This window comes from Candida dubliniensis, chromosome 5 (genome assembly GCF_000026945.1).
Source record: "Candida dubliniensis CD36 chromosome 5, complete sequence".
In the NCBI taxonomy this organism is placed as follows: domain Eukaryota; kingdom Fungi; phylum Ascomycota; class Pichiomycetes; order Serinales; family Debaryomycetaceae; genus Candida; species Candida dubliniensis.
The window spans coordinates 216314-233492 of NC_012864.1; the positions used below are offsets into that span (position 1 = coordinate 216314).

At 34.2% G+C, this 17179-nt stretch overlaps 8 protein-coding genes across 8 annotated transcripts; 5 read left to right on the top strand and 3 right to left on the bottom strand. All coding sequences in view use genetic code 12, as the record gives it.

Moving 5' to 3' along the window:
* Nucleotides 1-56: 56 nt before the first annotated feature.
* On the top strand, nt 57-3329 carry CD36_50850 (zinc finger transcription factor, putative; the record flags this gene model as incomplete). Its single annotated transcript, XM_002420344.1, has 1 exon — nt 57-3329. The coding sequence occupies one exon, from the start codon at nt 57-59 to the stop codon at nt 3327-3329; it is 3273 nt and encodes a 1090-aa protein (XP_002420389.1).
* A 416-nt stretch (nt 3330-3745) lies between these two features.
* Nucleotides 3746-5539, top strand: CD36_50860 (ABC1 family protein, putative; the record flags this gene model as incomplete). The annotated part of the gene is made up of 1 exon (XM_002420345.1): nt 3746-5539. One exon carries the CDS (start codon nt 3746-3748, stop codon nt 5537-5539), a length of 1794 nt encoding a protein of 597 aa, XP_002420390.1.
* A 96-nt stretch (nt 5540-5635) lies between these two features.
* On the bottom strand, nt 5636-6064 carry CD36_50870 (rRNA processing protein, putative; the record flags this gene model as incomplete). Its single annotated transcript, XM_002420346.1, has 1 exon — nt 5636-6064. One exon carries the CDS (start codon nt 6062-6064, stop codon nt 5636-5638), a length of 429 nt encoding a protein of 142 aa, XP_002420391.1.
* A 667-nt stretch (nt 6065-6731) lies between these two features.
* Nucleotides 6732-8243, top strand: CD36_50880 (vacuolar amino acid transporter, putative; the record flags this gene model as incomplete). The annotated part of the gene is made up of 1 exon (XM_002420347.1): nt 6732-8243. One exon carries the CDS (start codon nt 6732-6734, stop codon nt 8241-8243), a length of 1512 nt encoding a protein of 503 aa, XP_002420392.1.
* Nucleotides 8244-8319: 76 nt separating this feature from the next.
* Nucleotides 8320-12111, bottom strand: CD36_50890 (replication-pausing checkpoint complex subunit, putative; the record flags this gene model as incomplete). The annotated part of the gene is made up of 1 exon (XM_002420348.1): nt 8320-12111. The coding sequence occupies one exon, from the start codon at nt 12109-12111 to the stop codon at nt 8320-8322; it is 3792 nt and encodes a 1263-aa protein (XP_002420393.1).
* A 204-nt stretch (nt 12112-12315) lies between these two features.
* Nucleotides 12316-13812, bottom strand: CD36_50900 (carboxypeptidase Y precursor, putative; the record flags this gene model as incomplete). The annotated part of the gene is made up of 1 exon (XM_002420349.1): nt 12316-13812. The coding sequence occupies one exon, from the start codon at nt 13810-13812 to the stop codon at nt 12316-12318; it is 1497 nt and encodes a 498-aa protein (XP_002420394.1).
* A 472-nt stretch (nt 13813-14284) lies between these two features.
* CD36_50910 (palmitoyltransferase, putative) lies at nt 14285-15502 on the top strand (the record flags this gene model as incomplete). Its single annotated transcript, XM_002420350.1, has 1 exon — nt 14285-15502. The coding sequence occupies one exon, from the start codon at nt 14285-14287 to the stop codon at nt 15500-15502; it is 1218 nt and encodes a 405-aa protein (XP_002420395.1).
* A 169-nt stretch (nt 15503-15671) lies between these two features.
* On the top strand, nt 15672-17066 carry CD36_50920 (RNA polymerase II-associated protein, putative; the record flags this gene model as incomplete). The annotated part of the gene is made up of 1 exon (XM_002420351.1): nt 15672-17066. One exon carries the CDS (start codon nt 15672-15674, stop codon nt 17064-17066), a length of 1395 nt encoding a protein of 464 aa, XP_002420396.1.
* Nucleotides 17067-17179: the final 113 nt, after the last annotated feature.

A 17179-nucleotide genomic window follows, 5' to 3' on the forward strand; every position in this document is an offset into this window, starting at 1 on the left:
ATCAACAAATACATTTGAGGGGGGGGTGAAAACTAAAACTCAAATCAAAAGTGCATATGGGTCCTATTGCTGTAAAAATGGAAAACAGTAATAGTTTCTCCAAACAAATCAATTCACCTAACAAAGTTCAGAAACCCAAGAGACAAAGGAATAGAGTCCCAGTATCATGTCTAGCCTGCAAAAAAAGAAAAGTCAAATGTGATAAAGGAAAGCCGGCTTGCGGAGGTTGTGTGAGAAATGGGGTAGGACATCTATGTCAGTATATTAATCCTCCTTGGATAGATAAAGATGTCAGTGGCGAGGGGTCATCGCCGCTGAGTTCATGCCACTCACTTCTGTCGCCGGTGAAAATAGAAACCACAAGTGAATATAAACAACTAAAAGCCCAAAATGAAAAGACCATTTCCAACCAGAAGAAGGAAATAGAAAACCTTAAAAGACAACTACAGGTACTCCAACAACTATCCCCCCGCAATAGCCAGTCTCCAAATGGTGAAGGTCAAGATGAGAGTGCACTCTATTTAGCCAAAGAAATTACCATTCTATCCAAATTAAGTCCATTTGCTGTTTTTCCTCGAGTTCCAATGGAGATACTAAGTGAGTATACTGTTTTGAATTCACGAGTTTTATCTTTCCCGGTTTGCCTAGATATATATTCCTGGGTAAATACAATAAAGCTTGATCCACAATTAACTACGTTGTGGTTCAAAATCACAAATTTACAAAAAATGTATCACATGTATAAAATTAACAAGTTGAAAAATGATAGTACTGCAAAGAAACTAGCATCAGTCCCATTGAAGAAAACTCCATCGAAAATAAATGAGATTGATTTCACTTGTTCGTTTCTGTCAAGCGATTCGCAGACTGTGGAACACCAAGCTGTACCACTTGCAACATCAACATCTAACAGCCACAAATGTCCAGTCATAGAATGTGACTTCAACTTTATGGGTGACGAAGCTCAGTCACAAACACCGAGTCCGAAAAAGAATTTAACGAGCAGTACTTTTACCCCAATAGCTCAAAACCAGGATGATTCGGAGAAATTACAATGCCCCATGATCAAGAGCGATATACATAATAAATCAAAGAGTCTACAACAGAAACTTCAAAATCTATGGGAATCGATATTAAACTTGACTCGTGGTTCAACCTTAAATTACCGACAACTTGTATTTCTTTTGGACTTTTATTTCAAAAGCGAAATTTTTGAAAGTAAAACTTTATTATTGTTCTATAAGACAGATATTCTTAATGTAATCCAAAAGGGGTTAGACGGAGAACTAATACTCAATTTACCCAAAGGATTGGATGAAGATATATATTACCAATTGAAAATCAGTGGAATTTATGTTTCCATGATAGCAATAATAGTGGAAGAGACACTCACTTATTTAAGGAATGTTCTTAAATGTGAAGTTGTGGATGAAATAACTCAAAATTTCAATATTGTATTCCCCCAAGAATATACATATTTGGGACTTGGAGCTAAACAGACAAATATTCTTTATATTATTGAAGATTTTTTAACTTGCGATGATGAGAACATTAATTTGGTTTCCTTTGTTGCCTTATACATTACTGTATTGAACAAGATAATTTATGAATACAAGAAACCAGGCGGGCTTATAGTTGATCCTAAAACATTATTCACAAAACTATTTTCCAAGTTTATTGAAAATATACTTTCCTCCAATACTGATATGGAAATTTGGAAGGATCCTGAATTGATAGAGTTTCAGAGTTATCAAAGAAAAAGAGCAAAACACTTAAAATTACATTTTAGTCTTCTTTGGACAGAGGTGATAAGAATATGTAATTTAGTGTCGTTCAGTTTTGTCCCTATCATCAAACAATCGTCTGAATTAGACCATTTGATGCAAAAAATGTATGCTAAAATTGCAATAATTGATCTGTTGCAGTGTCATTTGAAATACTTGACAAGTGTGGGAGAAAGTAACTTAATTATAGCTTTGCATGTGCATTACCTAATAGCAAGTATAACTTCGTCTTTCCATTACGGAATATTAAATATTGGGATACCAAAATTGACAGTATCTAAGTTGGATAGTTTAATCAAGCAATGTTCTACATGGTTACAGGATTCAGGGTTAGAAGGAATAATTGAAATCAAAAGAATGGAAGTGGTCTATATGTTATCATATTTGAGACTTTTCATGATTTATATTTTGTTATTACAAGGAGAGGAATTAAACGATGAAGGATTGCTTGAAATGTTTGTGTTTCCTGGTATTGTTTCAAGGTTGAGTCAATTTGTTGAGATTTTAAAAAATGGCAATCATCAATCTCAGTATATATATCTGGCTTTAATTGAATTGTTTACTAGATCTATACAAATTGCAATTGGATTGTTATTAAGAGTCAAGAATCAAAGTGGGTTTTTAAAACTGCATCAATCATTGCTTGAAGATCAAATTAACAAGATCACAAAAGATGTATCTTCAACTTTGAAGTTTTTGCAAACTGTTATTGTCAACAATAAAGAGAAATTGATCAAATTATCTAAATTGTGGAAGTTCTATCTCACTTTTGTCAATAATAGCAATTCTAAACAAGTCAATTATGCTGCATTGCATAAAGGTGTGCCAGAATTTAGTCAACCCAAATCCTGCCCTGTTATCCATGATTCCGATGCCAAGTCAACTGCCATGACAAGCTCATCATCTTCAAGTGTTTCTATAAAAAGTGAGGGAGCTAAATGTCCAATTTCTCACATAACAACACTGATGAATGAAAATGAGGAATCAACAAGATTGCAAGAAGTTGGGTCGAATGTCATACTTCCACCTATTGTTTCATATGGTAATAGTCTTGTGGAAAATGGTGTTAGTTCCAATGGTTCTGGGTCAGGTGTGTCGAATCAGAAGAGACGTAAATGTCCCTTTGATCACACTGCCATGATGAAACGGAAATCAATTTACAATAATCCTATAGAGTCTAATATGAGAGAGTATCGGTCATACACGCCTAGTCCATTAGGAAGCAGTATACCAATAACTACTCCAATGATGAGACAACACCAACAAGACAACGATGAAGAGATGTTGAAACCAGTACCTCTGTACACGCCACCATCAAATCAACAAATTGATAGTGCAGCCAGTGCAACTTCGAGTCCTTCATTGTTTGCTTTTGATGATTTGGATGTATTCAAGGAGTTTAATGATTTTGATTTGGATTTTTTGCATAATGAACATTTATTGAATCATATTGAAAACAATAACACTATTAATGTGAAGAATAATGTTAATAGCAATACTGACAGTAATGAGAGTAAAAATATCGAAAATCATTTTCAAGGATGAACAACTTTTCTTTTATATATATAGAATTTAATGATATGTAATAATGAATATTCTTTTATGATTAGAGAACTTACTTTTATTTGTTGTATGATTGGTTGTTCACTCTTCTTGTAAAGAAGTTGTCTTTTTTTGAAGAGTAATCAATGCTGGTAGATGGATCTGATAAACAATTCAGGCTTATAACTTGATATTTTTGATTCCTAACCCCTTGTGAGAATTTGTAGATGGATACGTCGCCAATCTAAAGAAGGATTTTTTGTAGAATTTGAAAATTATGGGGGATCAGTTTTTGTAACCAATAAAGATCACAAGAAAAATGAAAAAAAAAAAAAAGTAGTAGCAAGCGGGCATAAAATTCGTGATTCTTCAGTTCAAAACTTCATTTTCCACCAAACTTGTTATTGTCTTCTTTAAGGATGTTTAGACTAGGTCCTAGTTCTGGTATGTTGAGACGACAAATAAACCACATACCCAATAGAAGTTTTCTGATTTTCAAGAATGTTAAGTCGTCTCTAGGATCCCGAATTCCAATTATTTATTATAAATCAAACAAACTTTACTCCATATCAACAGTAAGCACAATAAACTCGTCTTCCAAAAAGACCAAATCATCATCATCATCATCTAGATACGGTAAATTTTTTAAGTTTGGTTTGGCTATTGGATTAGGAACGACTATTTTGTATTACACAAATGATTCATTCAAACATACAGTTTTAACTATCGATAGAGTTAACACTGTGACTGTTGCCATGATCCGTTGTTTTGCATTATATAAGGAAACATTAGGTGCCAGTTATGATAATGATAGTGATCGTCATAAGGCATTGTCGAAAACACACAAAAAAGCTGCAGAAATTACTTTGAAAGCATTGGAGAAAAATGGAGGGATATATATTAAATTAGGCCAACATATCACAGCATTAACTTACCTTTTACCCCCAGAATGGACAAATACCATGCTCCCGTTACAAGATAAATGTCCTCAATCGTCTCTAGAAGAAATTGAAAAGTTGTTTGAAAATGATCTAGGCAAGAAAATGTCAGATATTTTCATTGATTTTAATCCAACCCCTGTTGGTGTTGCATCTTTAGCACAAGTTCATATTGCAACTTTGAAAAACGGAGAAAAAGTGGCGGTCAAAATTCAGCATCCATCATTGAAAGAGTTTGTTCCCTTGGATGTGGCACTTACAAAAATGGTGTTTGACTTGATGTACAAAGTGTTTCCTGAATATCCATTAACCTGGCTTGGTGATGAAATGCAGAATTCCATATATGTTGAGTTGGATTTTACAAAAGAAGCAGAAAATGCCCGAGAAACAGCAGAATATTTCAAAGATTATCAACGTGAAACTGCTTTGCGGATTCCAAAAATAGTGGAAGCCCAATCGAGAATTTTGATGATGGAATATGTTTCCGGTGAAAGGTTGGATAATTTAAAATATATGGAGCAAAATAATATTGATCCATCCGAAGTTTCGTCGTGTTTGTCTCATATTTTTAATAATATGATTTTCACTCCTGATGTGTCCTTGCATTGTGATCCTCATGGTGGTAATTTAGCTATTCGAAGTGTCTCTAAATCAGAACACAACAAGAGTGGTCATAATTTTGAAATAATCTTGTATGACCATGGACTTTATAGAAAGATCCCTCTTCAAATGAAACGTGATTATAGTCATTTCTGGTTAGCTGTCTTGGACAATGATGTTCCTAATATGAAGAAATATGCTATGAAAATTGCTAATTTTGGTGAGGATGACCAAAAATTTAGAATTTTTATGAGTGCAATTACCGGAAGGGCACCAGACAAAGCCTTGAATTACGATATATCGAGTCGTAGATCCAATGAGGAAATTCAAAAAATTCAAGGGCAAATAAACAACGACAATGGGGTCTTGGAAGACTTGATGGACATTTTGAGCAACATGCCTAGAATGGTGTTATTGATATTAAAGACGAATGATTTAACGAGGAATTTAGATGAAAACCTAGAGAGTTCTTTGGGACCTGAGAGAACTTTTTTGATTATGGCAAATTATTGTGCCAAATGTGTGTATGACGAGCTGAAAGAAGAAATCAACCAGAAATATCGTGGTTGGAGTTGGTTGACACATTCTATTTCAAACTGGTGGCATTATCAAAAGAGATTGAGTACATTATATCTCTATGATTTTGTATTGATGATCAGAAAACTTACATTTTAGACAACCAAACAAAGAAAAGATTAGAATCTTCTATATTATTTAATTAATGCTTGTACAAAAAACTTATTTATATATATACTTATACCTATTCTTAACTCAGCTCATTTCGTTTTTCTTTATTTTGTCTAAAAGATTGTTTATTCTTGGACCCATTAGCGGTTGTCCTTTAGTAGTTGATTTCTTTAGTTGCTCACGCTTTAAAGCTCGTTCCTTCGAATTTGATTCAATCTTTTCCAATTTTTCTTGTACTCTTGCTAATTGGAATTTACGTTTTTCATCTTTACGTTGTTTCACAATGGCTGCACGTTCTTCAAAATTTATTCCTTTTTTCTTTATTGGCTTTATGTCTTTGTCGTCTTCCACTTTCTTCTCCTCTTGTAACCCTTCTTTTTCTAATAATTTGAAATAGTTCTTTCTTAATCTAGCTCGGTGTGTTAATGCTCGTTTTATATCTTGTGATTTGGCTTCTCGACGATCTATAAATTTCTTTTTCGATTTAAATGAGTTGTTAGTGTTTGGAGGCATTGTGGTAAGGGTTTATTATATAGATGTATTTGATAAAGTTGATAAGTAGAATTAAAAACAGAGTTAAAATAAAATAAGAATCACTAAAAAAAAATTTAAGATGAGTATGAAATCAAACTTTTGCGACATCTTTGCGACATGAGTAACATGAACGACATTTTGATTCAATATCGGAGATAGACACATTAGGCAGGGTTTATTACAGACATATCAACAATGAATTGTTCTGGACTTTGCATTTAAAATAATCTATTTCTATACAATTAGTTTTGATATGAAACTGAGTACTTCTGTTTCTTTTGTATTCATTTCAAAAATTTTGTAAGAATTTGGTCACAATCTGCTCTTAAAAATTACTTTGCGTAAGTTAAATACAAAACAAAGAAGATAGTACAGCCCAGCTCATCCTCAATTCCAAAGACCAAAGCCTGTTCATTTTTAATTACATTCCATTTTCAATGTTGTTAATGTATTGGTTGGACCAGTTACACCTCAGCATAAATCAGTGACACAAAACTTAAGAGACACATAATCGTAGTGGTGTTTTGTATCTTGAAATTTTTTTTTCGTTTCTCTCTCTCTCCATAATTTATTTTTCCAAATCGTGTCAACAATACCCTTGATACAATAAGTGATATTTAGACCAAATAGAAAGAAAAGAAAAAGGATGTCTGTACCGAAAACTAAAACCGCTTCAAATGGTTATACATCTGTACCTCAAGGTGAAAGTCAAACAGATAATCTAGCCAACACCGAGTCCTTGACAAACAACAATCAAGAAAGGTCAATCGATGAATATGAATTACAAACTTTAAACTCTTTAGATTATGAGGTGGAAAATGGTTTTGAAGAACAACTACGAGAAGAAGAACAGACCGGGTCTTCAACAATGAAAATGGCATTTATGAATATGGCAAATTCAATATTGGGAGCAGGGATCATTGGACAGCCTTATGCTTTTAGAAATAGTGGGTTAATTGGAGGGATATTGATAATGATCCTATTGACCGTGCTAATTGATTGGACATTAAGATTAATTATCAAAAACTCAATATTATCACAAACAAAATCGTATCAAGATACAGTAAATTATTGTTTTGGTGTTTGGGGTAAAATTGTTTTATTAGCTTCAATTTGTTCTTTTGCATATGGTGGATGTATGGCATTCTGTGTCATAATTGGTGACACTATCCCCCATGTTTTGAAAGCATTTATACCTGAGTCAATAACAAGATCCGATGGTCCATTGGGCTGGTTGTTTGCTAGAAATACTATTATTGTTTTGTTCACTACTTGCATATCTTATCCATTATCATTAAACAGAGATATTTCAAAATTAGCAAAGGCATCTGGATTTGCCTTAGTTGGAATGTTTATCATCGTTGTGTTAACTATTTTTCGAGCACCCTTTGTTCCACCTAATATAAAGGGTGAATTGACTGTAAAAGAGTGGACAGTCAATGCCAATATATTTCAAGGCATTTCAGTAATTTCATTTGCATTAGTTTGTCATCATAACACAATGTTTATATATCAGTCAATGAAAAACCCAAGCTTAGCCAAATTTTCCAAATTAACCCACATATCGTGTCTCGTTTCCATGATTTTTTGTATGATCATGGCCATAAATGGACTAATCAATTTCGGAGACATTACAAAGGGAAATATACTAAACAATTTTAAAAGCAATGACAATTGGATTAACATTGCCCGATTCTGTTTTGGATTGAACATGTTGACAACTTTCCCGTTGGAAATATTTGTTGTTCGTGATGTTTTGAAAGAAATTATATTGGCCAAGAAGGCCAGTATTGATGGTAGCACAGCGGACTTGGAGTTGAGTTCTAAACAGCATTTCTTCATTACCAGTTTTCTAGTGTTCAGTTCCATGTCAGTATCATTATTCACTTGTAATTTGGGGATGATTTTAGAATTGGTTGGTGCCACTTCGGCGTCGCTTATGTCGTACATAATACCTCCTTTGTGCTATCTTAAGTTGTCATGGAATCAAGTGGAATATAAACTGGCAATGCCAAAAGAGAAGAAAAAGTTTATTATATTTAAAGCAATCCCAAGCATCGCATGTGTATTATTTGGTTTTGCAGTTATGTTTATTTCCTCATTTATGACAATCAAAAATACAAGCTCTGATGGTGGTGACCATTGTGTGATAGATTAAGACTTTTAGATTTAAACACTACAATTAATACATATTTTAGGCATAGACTAAAGAAAGAAAGAAAAAAAAAAAAAAACTACTCTTCTTCATCATCACTAATGACTAATCGTTTTTTCTTAGATTGAACATGCGGTATTTCTTCTCCATCTTCAACAAATGATCTTTTCGCAGTTTCAGTATCTGATTCCATTTCAGAAGTATTTGATGTATCTTCAGATAAATCTTGTTGAGTATCAGTTTCAGCTGGTTCAAAAATGGCACGATTCGTCTCTTCATTTATTGGGACCGAGTTTATCTCCTCTGCATTATCGTCATCATCACTTTCTTCAACAAACAAACCGACTTCTTTCACAGCTTTAGCAACAGTAGAGGCAACCTTATTAGTCCCTCCAGTTTCCAAATTTTTCCAAACTTCTTGAATTTCCTTCAATTGTTCTGAAGTAGCAATACCACCCATATCATTTAATAAACTTCTCATTCTTTCCTCTCTTTCGAAAAAGGCTTTATCTTTTTCGTCATCCGATTCATCATCCGAATCATGGACAAACTCGGCTGATTTGATGACATGTTGTGAATCGTCTTCCAAAAGATCTTTAGGTATTCTTCTACGTTTGAGACCACGCACATTCTTTGGCGTAGACAATTTCTTTTCTTTAGATTTCTTTCTTGCTTTACCTTTAATACCGTGGTGTTCTTTAGAATTAACTCTAGAGCCATTACTCAGTAATTGTCTTTCTAGTTCCTCCAAATGATCCAATTCAGAAACATGGTTTCGATTAGAGTTTGGATTAGCTTCGGTTTCAAATGCGATCGAGTCATCATCAAAATCATACTCTTGATCATTTTCGTTATACTGGTCGTCATCATAACCTGCTTCTCTTGTACGCACAAAATATGAGGGCACCTTATCATCTTCAAATATCACAGGCTGAGAGGAGTCCCATTTCTTAATCAATTCGGTAACTTTTGTCAAATGTTCCATATCAACAGTAGTTGCCAACTCCGGCACTTCTTCCACAGTATAAGGCAAGTCAAATCCAATTATACGCAATAAGAAACGCAAATACCCATTGTTAATGAACAAACGACGATACTGATCAGACGCATTCAATTCAGCAATGGAATCGGCATTTAAAATCCTGTCATTTATTATTCTTTCCATTTCCTGTATCAACCATTTGAGTAATGATTGTTTCTCTTGAACATGCAATTGACTCACCAAAATTTTAATTTGATCATCTAATCCAAAATCACGTACAAATTCCAAGTCTTTAGCTAATCTTGGAGAACGTGACGTTGAAGTCGTTTCTTGCTTCTCATACACTTCTCCTGTAGCTAAATAAACCTTGCACTCATTATCTTCAAATCGAGGAAACAATACTTCAATGGGCATAGGGAAACGTTCAAATGCAGTCTTGAATTTCTTCATATAATAATATATAAACTCTTCCACTTGTAAACGTAGACTACTTCCTCGTTGTAAATGATTTCTCAACTTTTGTAATAATTGCATAAAATCCAATCTATACAACCCAGTGAAATCTTTTCTTACCACAAACAACCGATGAAAATATGAAAGACATGTTTTAATTTCCTGGCTTGATAAATCCTCATACCTTGATAAATAGTTGATATAAGTAGATACAATTGTTTGATGAAAAAATCTTGCTTCGGTTTTCTTGAAATCCAATTTACGTTCTTGAGTTATTTCCTTGGCACTGGACTGATCCAATTCCTCATCAGATGCATAAATCACATCCCTCAACCTATCTTCAGTAGATTTATCCAAATTGTTCACCCGCTTACGGTTTCTCTTACTTTGTTTACGTTTTGATTGAATGTACAAATGAACATCTTCATTAGCAAAAGTTTCAAAAGCCTTTAATAAAATATGGACAACAGAAACAGAAACTCTGAGATAGTTTGGAGAATGTTTTGCTGCAGTTTGTGGTATTTGAACAATAATACTCAAAAAATCATTAAATGAGAAAAGCTTTCGGATAATACCTTCTGCCAATTCTCGATCAATTTCATGTTGTGAGATCTCACCATTATCCTCGCCTGTCTGGTGGGTAATCTCTTTACCGAACACAGAATTGGAAATTTGTAACAACTCCTTGAAACATATCATTGCCACATGCAAAGAGTTCCATTTCTTAAGAGAGAATGAATCTCGGAAATATCCAATAATCAAAATAAAATTGACTTCACTCAATGCAGCACCAACAGAACCATAATTTAATTCTCTATCCTGAGGATTCAACCCAATTCTTTCTCTTTGGTAGCTTAAAAACCATGCAATAGTGAAAAAATAACTAGCGAGGGTAAGCTCATCTACCATGTTCAAATCAGTTTGACTAGTTAATCTTGATCCCATACATTCAATCAAATTATTGAAACATCCTCCTGACAAAAATTGTTCAACGAAATTATACAAAATATCTTGTCCAGTTAAATTAAGGTAAACAGGAGTGGTAGTGTTGACGTATTCATCGGAATCATATTTAAAATAGGTTCTATCTTTCCATTTCTTGGACTTATCCAACTTGGCTAAAGAACTATCAGTGTTAATTAAAGCTTCCTGTCCTGACACAACAAAAGAATTCGAGTCTGCAGATCGAATAGAAAGCAAGGATCCAAATCGACCATGTCTGGAAGCTATATTTTGTGTTTGAATTTTCTTTTTTTTAGACTCAGTAGCCAACAAGTCTTGCAATTGCATTCCAACTGTAGTTGTTACTGATTGCAATGGCTGTGACGCATTAATAGCATCAGGGACCCTGTTTTGAGTAGAAGAAGGTGCACCAACTGGTGCTGAATCCAAATTCTTCTTAACCAATACATCTGATGCCGACAACCCCTTTATTATTAGATAAATACTTTCCAAACATATTTCGCCAAACATATCTCGATCAAATTCAGACCCGATTGATCCTGAAATGGTTAAAAGTAGCATCAACACTTTATTTTTCTTGAATACAGACAATACATTATTGATCGATATATCATCCTGTGTGACACCAAGTGGTAAATCAGATGCAGTTACATTAGCACCTTTCCGAGACTTGTTAGATATCGACATGTTTGCCGGCTCAATAGCTAATAAATTTCTTATGAGAAACAAAACTAGTTTCAAGATTTGGTTGTCCCTAGGTTCACGGTCTATTCTTGACTTTGCTATAGTAGGCAAAACTAATCTAATAGCAGCTTTCAATAATTGTCCATTATTAAACATTAATATTTGCTTCTTATAAGATACATGCACTTTTTTAATTTCAGAATAAAGTAGTTTTTGGCTCTCAGATAAATCTTTACCAAACTCCACTGGCCATGTTAATAGTACTAACAATTCAAGACACGCCAACATTGTTTTCTCAGTAGTAGTTTTGTTTTTGATGGTCTCTTTCTTTTGCATTTTATCATCCCATTGACACAAAATTACAATCAAATCATTCGACACTAGTCCACTTTCAGCACATGCTAAAGCAACTTCATAATTGTTTTTCTTTTCATCAACAGCCCTTATCCAACGCTTAATGTCTTTGAGACATGCAAGTGCATCATGTCCCAATTTATAAGGAGGCGGTTGAATATCTGAAGTATGATCAGGACCACCAAGGGCTGATACTAAAACAGAAATATGTGCCTTTAATAATTTTTGAGCCTGAGTCTCATTTGGTTTTAAAGTTGTAGTCAAAGTTCTTATTCTATCTTCTTCAGGCTCTTCTATTTCCTCAACTTCCAGTTGACCTGTTGCTGGTTTTGAATTTTCTTGTTCGAGTTCATTATCACTGTATTCAATAAAATCATCAAATTCATCTGCTTCATAATAGTTATCTATATCTGATCCTGATTCGAAATCACTCATTTTGGTACAATGTTGCGATAAGAAGATAGTAACTAGAATTGATTCCAAGGTTTTTTTTTTTAAGAATCTTTCAGCTCATAGAAATAAACAACGCGTTTTGTTAAAGACGAAAAAAAAAAATTCAGACGTGTAATGTTTGGCAACACAAGTGAAATGAACTACTGAATAGTATTCTGCTAGACATACTATTGGGGGTGGAGAGTATTATAATCCAAAATCACCACGAACCCATCTATTCACCATATCCAAAGAATTTTCAGGCTGATCCATAGGTACCATATGACCAGATTCATAAATACGTAAATAAGTAAAGTGGTCATGGTTTTTCACTTCACCAGCCAATTTACCATCTACAGTGTACCATGGTTTAAACTCAGCTTTTTCAAATTGATCATGACCAGTATAATTCAACTTATTGACCCAAGCCAAGTTTCCCAACCAATCACATACCAAATCTTTGTCACCAACATATATCAAAACTGGAATACCATCATCTAGCAAATCAGCCACATAGGTATGATATGGCCTCATAAAGTCCGATACAAATCTAGAACCAACATTAGAGGAACACATTGTGTAACTTTTTTCAACACCCAAAGCTTCCTGAACAGATTGTAAGTTAAAGTAGTCATTGAGATAATCAATTTGATCATAGCACAATGAGTTGTTGCCACATTTGACACGTGAGTCATACGGATTCAAATCGCCCATATCTGGAGTTTTTGGTGCCGCCAATGCAGCAATAAAACAAGTCAAAACATTAGGGTTTCTGTAGCATAATTCTCCATAAGGTACAAATTTCTCGTATTTCTCTGGGTATTCCGTACATTCCTCATCTGTGTAGATTTTACCAATTCCGCCTTGGCCGCATCCCATATTACTCACCTCACCCAATTGTACTACTGGATCTGTCACACCATTACCAATCAATATAGAGTTTAATGGAATACCAGCTTTATGAACAGCATTAGCAAAACTAGGTACATAATGGCCAGCATATGACTCACCAGAAATGTGTAAGTCCAATGCTACATACTCGGGAAATCTTTCATAAAACAATTTGAGAAATTCAACAAAGTCTTTGGATGCTTGATCAGATGTGATTGGGATATTACCACCATAGGAAAACCCAACATTTGCCGGTTGATCCAAAAACAAAACAGAAGCATTTGAGTTCCAAGCATGGGGATTGTATTCGGGTTGTAAAGTAGCATTTATAATAGATGGACCCAACTCTAATGCCAATCCACATAAACTAGAACATCCAGGACCACCATTAAGCCAAATTATTAAAGGATCATTTTTAGGATCATTTCTACTCTCAAAAAACCAGAAAAAGTAGTTTTCATCTTTATCATTGACATTGAAATAACCAGTATATTGCTTAACAATGTCAAACCCTAATAATTTGGGGGTTGACTTGGACACACTAATACTGTAAACTGATTCAGATTTATCTTGCGAAGTTATCCCATACTGAAATCGTGATTTAAATTTGTTAAATTTCTTCAACAACGTATCGAATCCGTATTGTCGTTCATAGTCGACCCATATTTTCTCCATATCAAGAATCTGTTTCTGAGATAGTTTACCAGCAAGTTCATCTTTTAATTGTTGCAAGGGAGACAAAGAAAAGGGAGTCTGAGAAGGTAATGCCAAAACAACTGTAATTACAGTATACAATAATAATAAAGCTTTCATGGTTGGAGTACAATTGTGTAGGTAAAGAATTAAGAAAAAAATAGGTTAAAGGTGTGTTGATAAAAAGTGTTGCGGTTTTCTGATAAGTTATCTCCGTACGGCCCCAAAAAAATGTCCGCCTCCTGCCAAATAATTGTGGAGTAGAGAGTTTACGAAAAGTATTCAACTAAGAACTTATTTACACTCTCAAATCATATAAATCAAATACTGGAGATAGTATGAAGACACATTGAACCAGAAATCACACTAAACTTTTATTATTTGGCGAATTGTATATTACATTTTAGTAGCATAGCCTTGTATTGACGAACATTTTTTTGAGGGCCAGGGACGAGAAGAGAATAAATGTTTACACTTTTTCTTGAATTATCATCAACCAAGGGCTAGTATCAGTATCACCCAACACTACACCAACCAAAAGAGAACAACTATATAGTGGAAGTGATTTTTGTTTTTAGAATAATGGAAGCTTATGATTTGGAGCAAAGCTTATTTGACAAAAAACTATATCAAACTACTAGTTCCAATTGGTGTTATTCTAGTACTTGCTTATTTGAATTATGCCATCAATTATGCAGTTGGATATAAGTTAGTATATTTACATCATTCACATGCGGCTGCAATTGTACTTTGGGTATTGTTGGGCTTTTTTCAATTAGAATTATTTGTTTACTGGGGGTTAATATTCGTTGTTGGACCAGGAAAATCACCTGTATTCCCACCCATCGACCTTTACAGTGAGAATAATCCAAATTTGATTCCCTTGCCCGATTTATTTTTCTGTGATGAAAAAGGTTTCCCGTATTACTGCTCGAATTCAAACTCCATAAAACTAGAAAGAAGCTTTTTCTCGAAAGATGTTGGATACAATGTAGTCAAGTTTGATCATTACTGTATATGGATTGGACAACCTATTGGACAGGATAATTATTTATTTTTCATGAAATTTACTATGAGTTTTCTTTCATTTTTTATAATTGTTCTAGTATACAGTGCAAGGTTTACCAGAGATTCTATTGAACAGGGTGAGATTGATCATAATTTGATTGTGTTGTATATTATGAGTGGGTTTTGGATTATTATGATTGGATGTTTATTTGGTATTCATTTGCGGTACGTTAGTATAAATATGACAACTTTGGATGAAATTACAATAAACCAGAGAAAACGATATAACCGATGGAAAGATGCTAAAAAGAACCCCAATATGCCAACTTGGATGAAACCAAAAAATACACCTAGAAAAGAAACAGGAAGAAGATATGTTAATGTCAAACACAAAAATGGCAGAGCTATAGTTAAGTATCATATTGAAGAAAGACCCTTTGATATGGGGTTCAGAAGGAATTGGATTAATTTGGTTTTCAACGGCAATAGAAATCATGGGAGAGACGACGAGTTTTACACTTTGTGGAGATTAATTTCTGCTCTCGTTGTATTTATAATTCCATTTGTTGACGTACCGTTTTGTTATAGAACCAAACTACAAGTAAAGAATGATGTGGAACAAAAACTTAACGAACAAGAGAACCTATTAGCAAAATACACAATGTATTCAAGCGTTGTTAATGACAAATTCATAAATATGATAGACCAAAAGTTGAAGGAAAATAATTTTTGTGCACTTGGATATTTGGTGGAAGCAACTCCTCAAAACAATCAATCGATAATAGATAAAGATAGCATATAGAAGTTTGTAGAAGAATATCACCGATTTTGAAGTCTACTTTTCTCCACCTCTTCACATTTGTAGGGTACAAAAAAAAAAAAGGAATGGAGTTGATACAAATGAAAAAAAAAAAAAAAAAAGAAAATAAATTAAACAAACACGTTTATTAAATTCCAGTAAAACATTACTCATGATGGATTTCATAGGAGAAATTATAGAGCATGAAACAGAGACACCTAAGGAACCAACTCCAAAGCCCACTCTTGGTGGATTTCCTGAACTCAAGAAATTAAAAGAAAAGAAAGTCTCAAGATGGAAGCAAAAACAACAACAAGAACAGCAACAAAAGACAGCCTCCCATAAACCAACTGAAACTCGTTCAGAGGCTTCCAAGATTCATCAAGAGAATATTGAAAAGATGGCGCAAATGTCCGAGGAAGAGATTTTACAAGAACGAGAGGAATTATTAAAGGGTTTAGATCCTAAGTTAATTGAAAGTTTGATTGGTCGATCTAAGAAACGTGAAGGAACGGGCCATGGACACAATGGCCATACCCATGAACATGCAGAAGGATACCATGGATGGATTGGATCGATGAAGACTTCTGAAGGATTAACAGATTTGTCTCAATTAGACAAGGAAGATGTGGACCGGGCATTGGGTATCAGTTCGTTATCTTTAAACGAATCTGATGGCAACAACAATAGTACGAAAAAAGTCACTTTTGATGATAATATCAAGACAGTCAAGTTTGAAGATTTGGATGAAGGAATTGAATTGGACCCAAATGGGTGGGAGGATGTCACTGATGTCAATGAATTAGTTCCTAATAGTGATCATATTGCACCTGACGATTATCAAATTAATCCTGATAGTGACGATGAAGGATTGAATAATACTGTTCATTTTACAAAGCCGAAACAACCTGAGTTGGACATAAATGATCCCGATTTTTTTGATAAGCTACATGAAAAATACTATCCTGATTTACCTAAGGAAACGGACAAGTTGTCATGGATGACACAACCAATGCCAAAACAAGTATCTACTGTTTATGAATCAATATCTGATATGAGATTTGATTTTAAAGGAGATTTGATTGAGTTGAGTGCAGAGGGAGAAGAATCAAAAGGGAGTTCGTCAGATATACCTACTTATATGGGTCTCCATCATCATTCAGAGAACCCACATATGGCTGGGTATACTTTAGGTGAGTTGGCCCATCTAGCCAGATCGACTCTAGCTGGACAAAGGTGCTTGAGCATCCAAACATTGGGGAGAATATTACATAAATTGGGATTGCATAAATACAGTATTCTACCAACAACAGATTCAGGCGACCCAAGCTTTACTGATGAAATCAAACAACTATCAAATAGCTTTGAAGATATGATGTGGGACTTGATAGATCAATTGCGAATCATTGAAACAATAACAGAGGCAGCTGATGAAAAAAAGACCAGAAACTTATCTGTGAGAAATTACGCAATAGAGGCATTGTGGTTATATAGAACTGGAGGTGGAAGACCAGAGACAACTAAACAAACTGAAGAGGATTTGATAGCACAAGCAGTTCAGAAATAAATAGGAATGTACGTACAGGCAATAGTTGTGAGATGGCACTTTATAAAATCCCACAACTTAAACAATTAAACAGTCAAACCAACGAAATAAAACAACTCCGAAACAGACAAAAA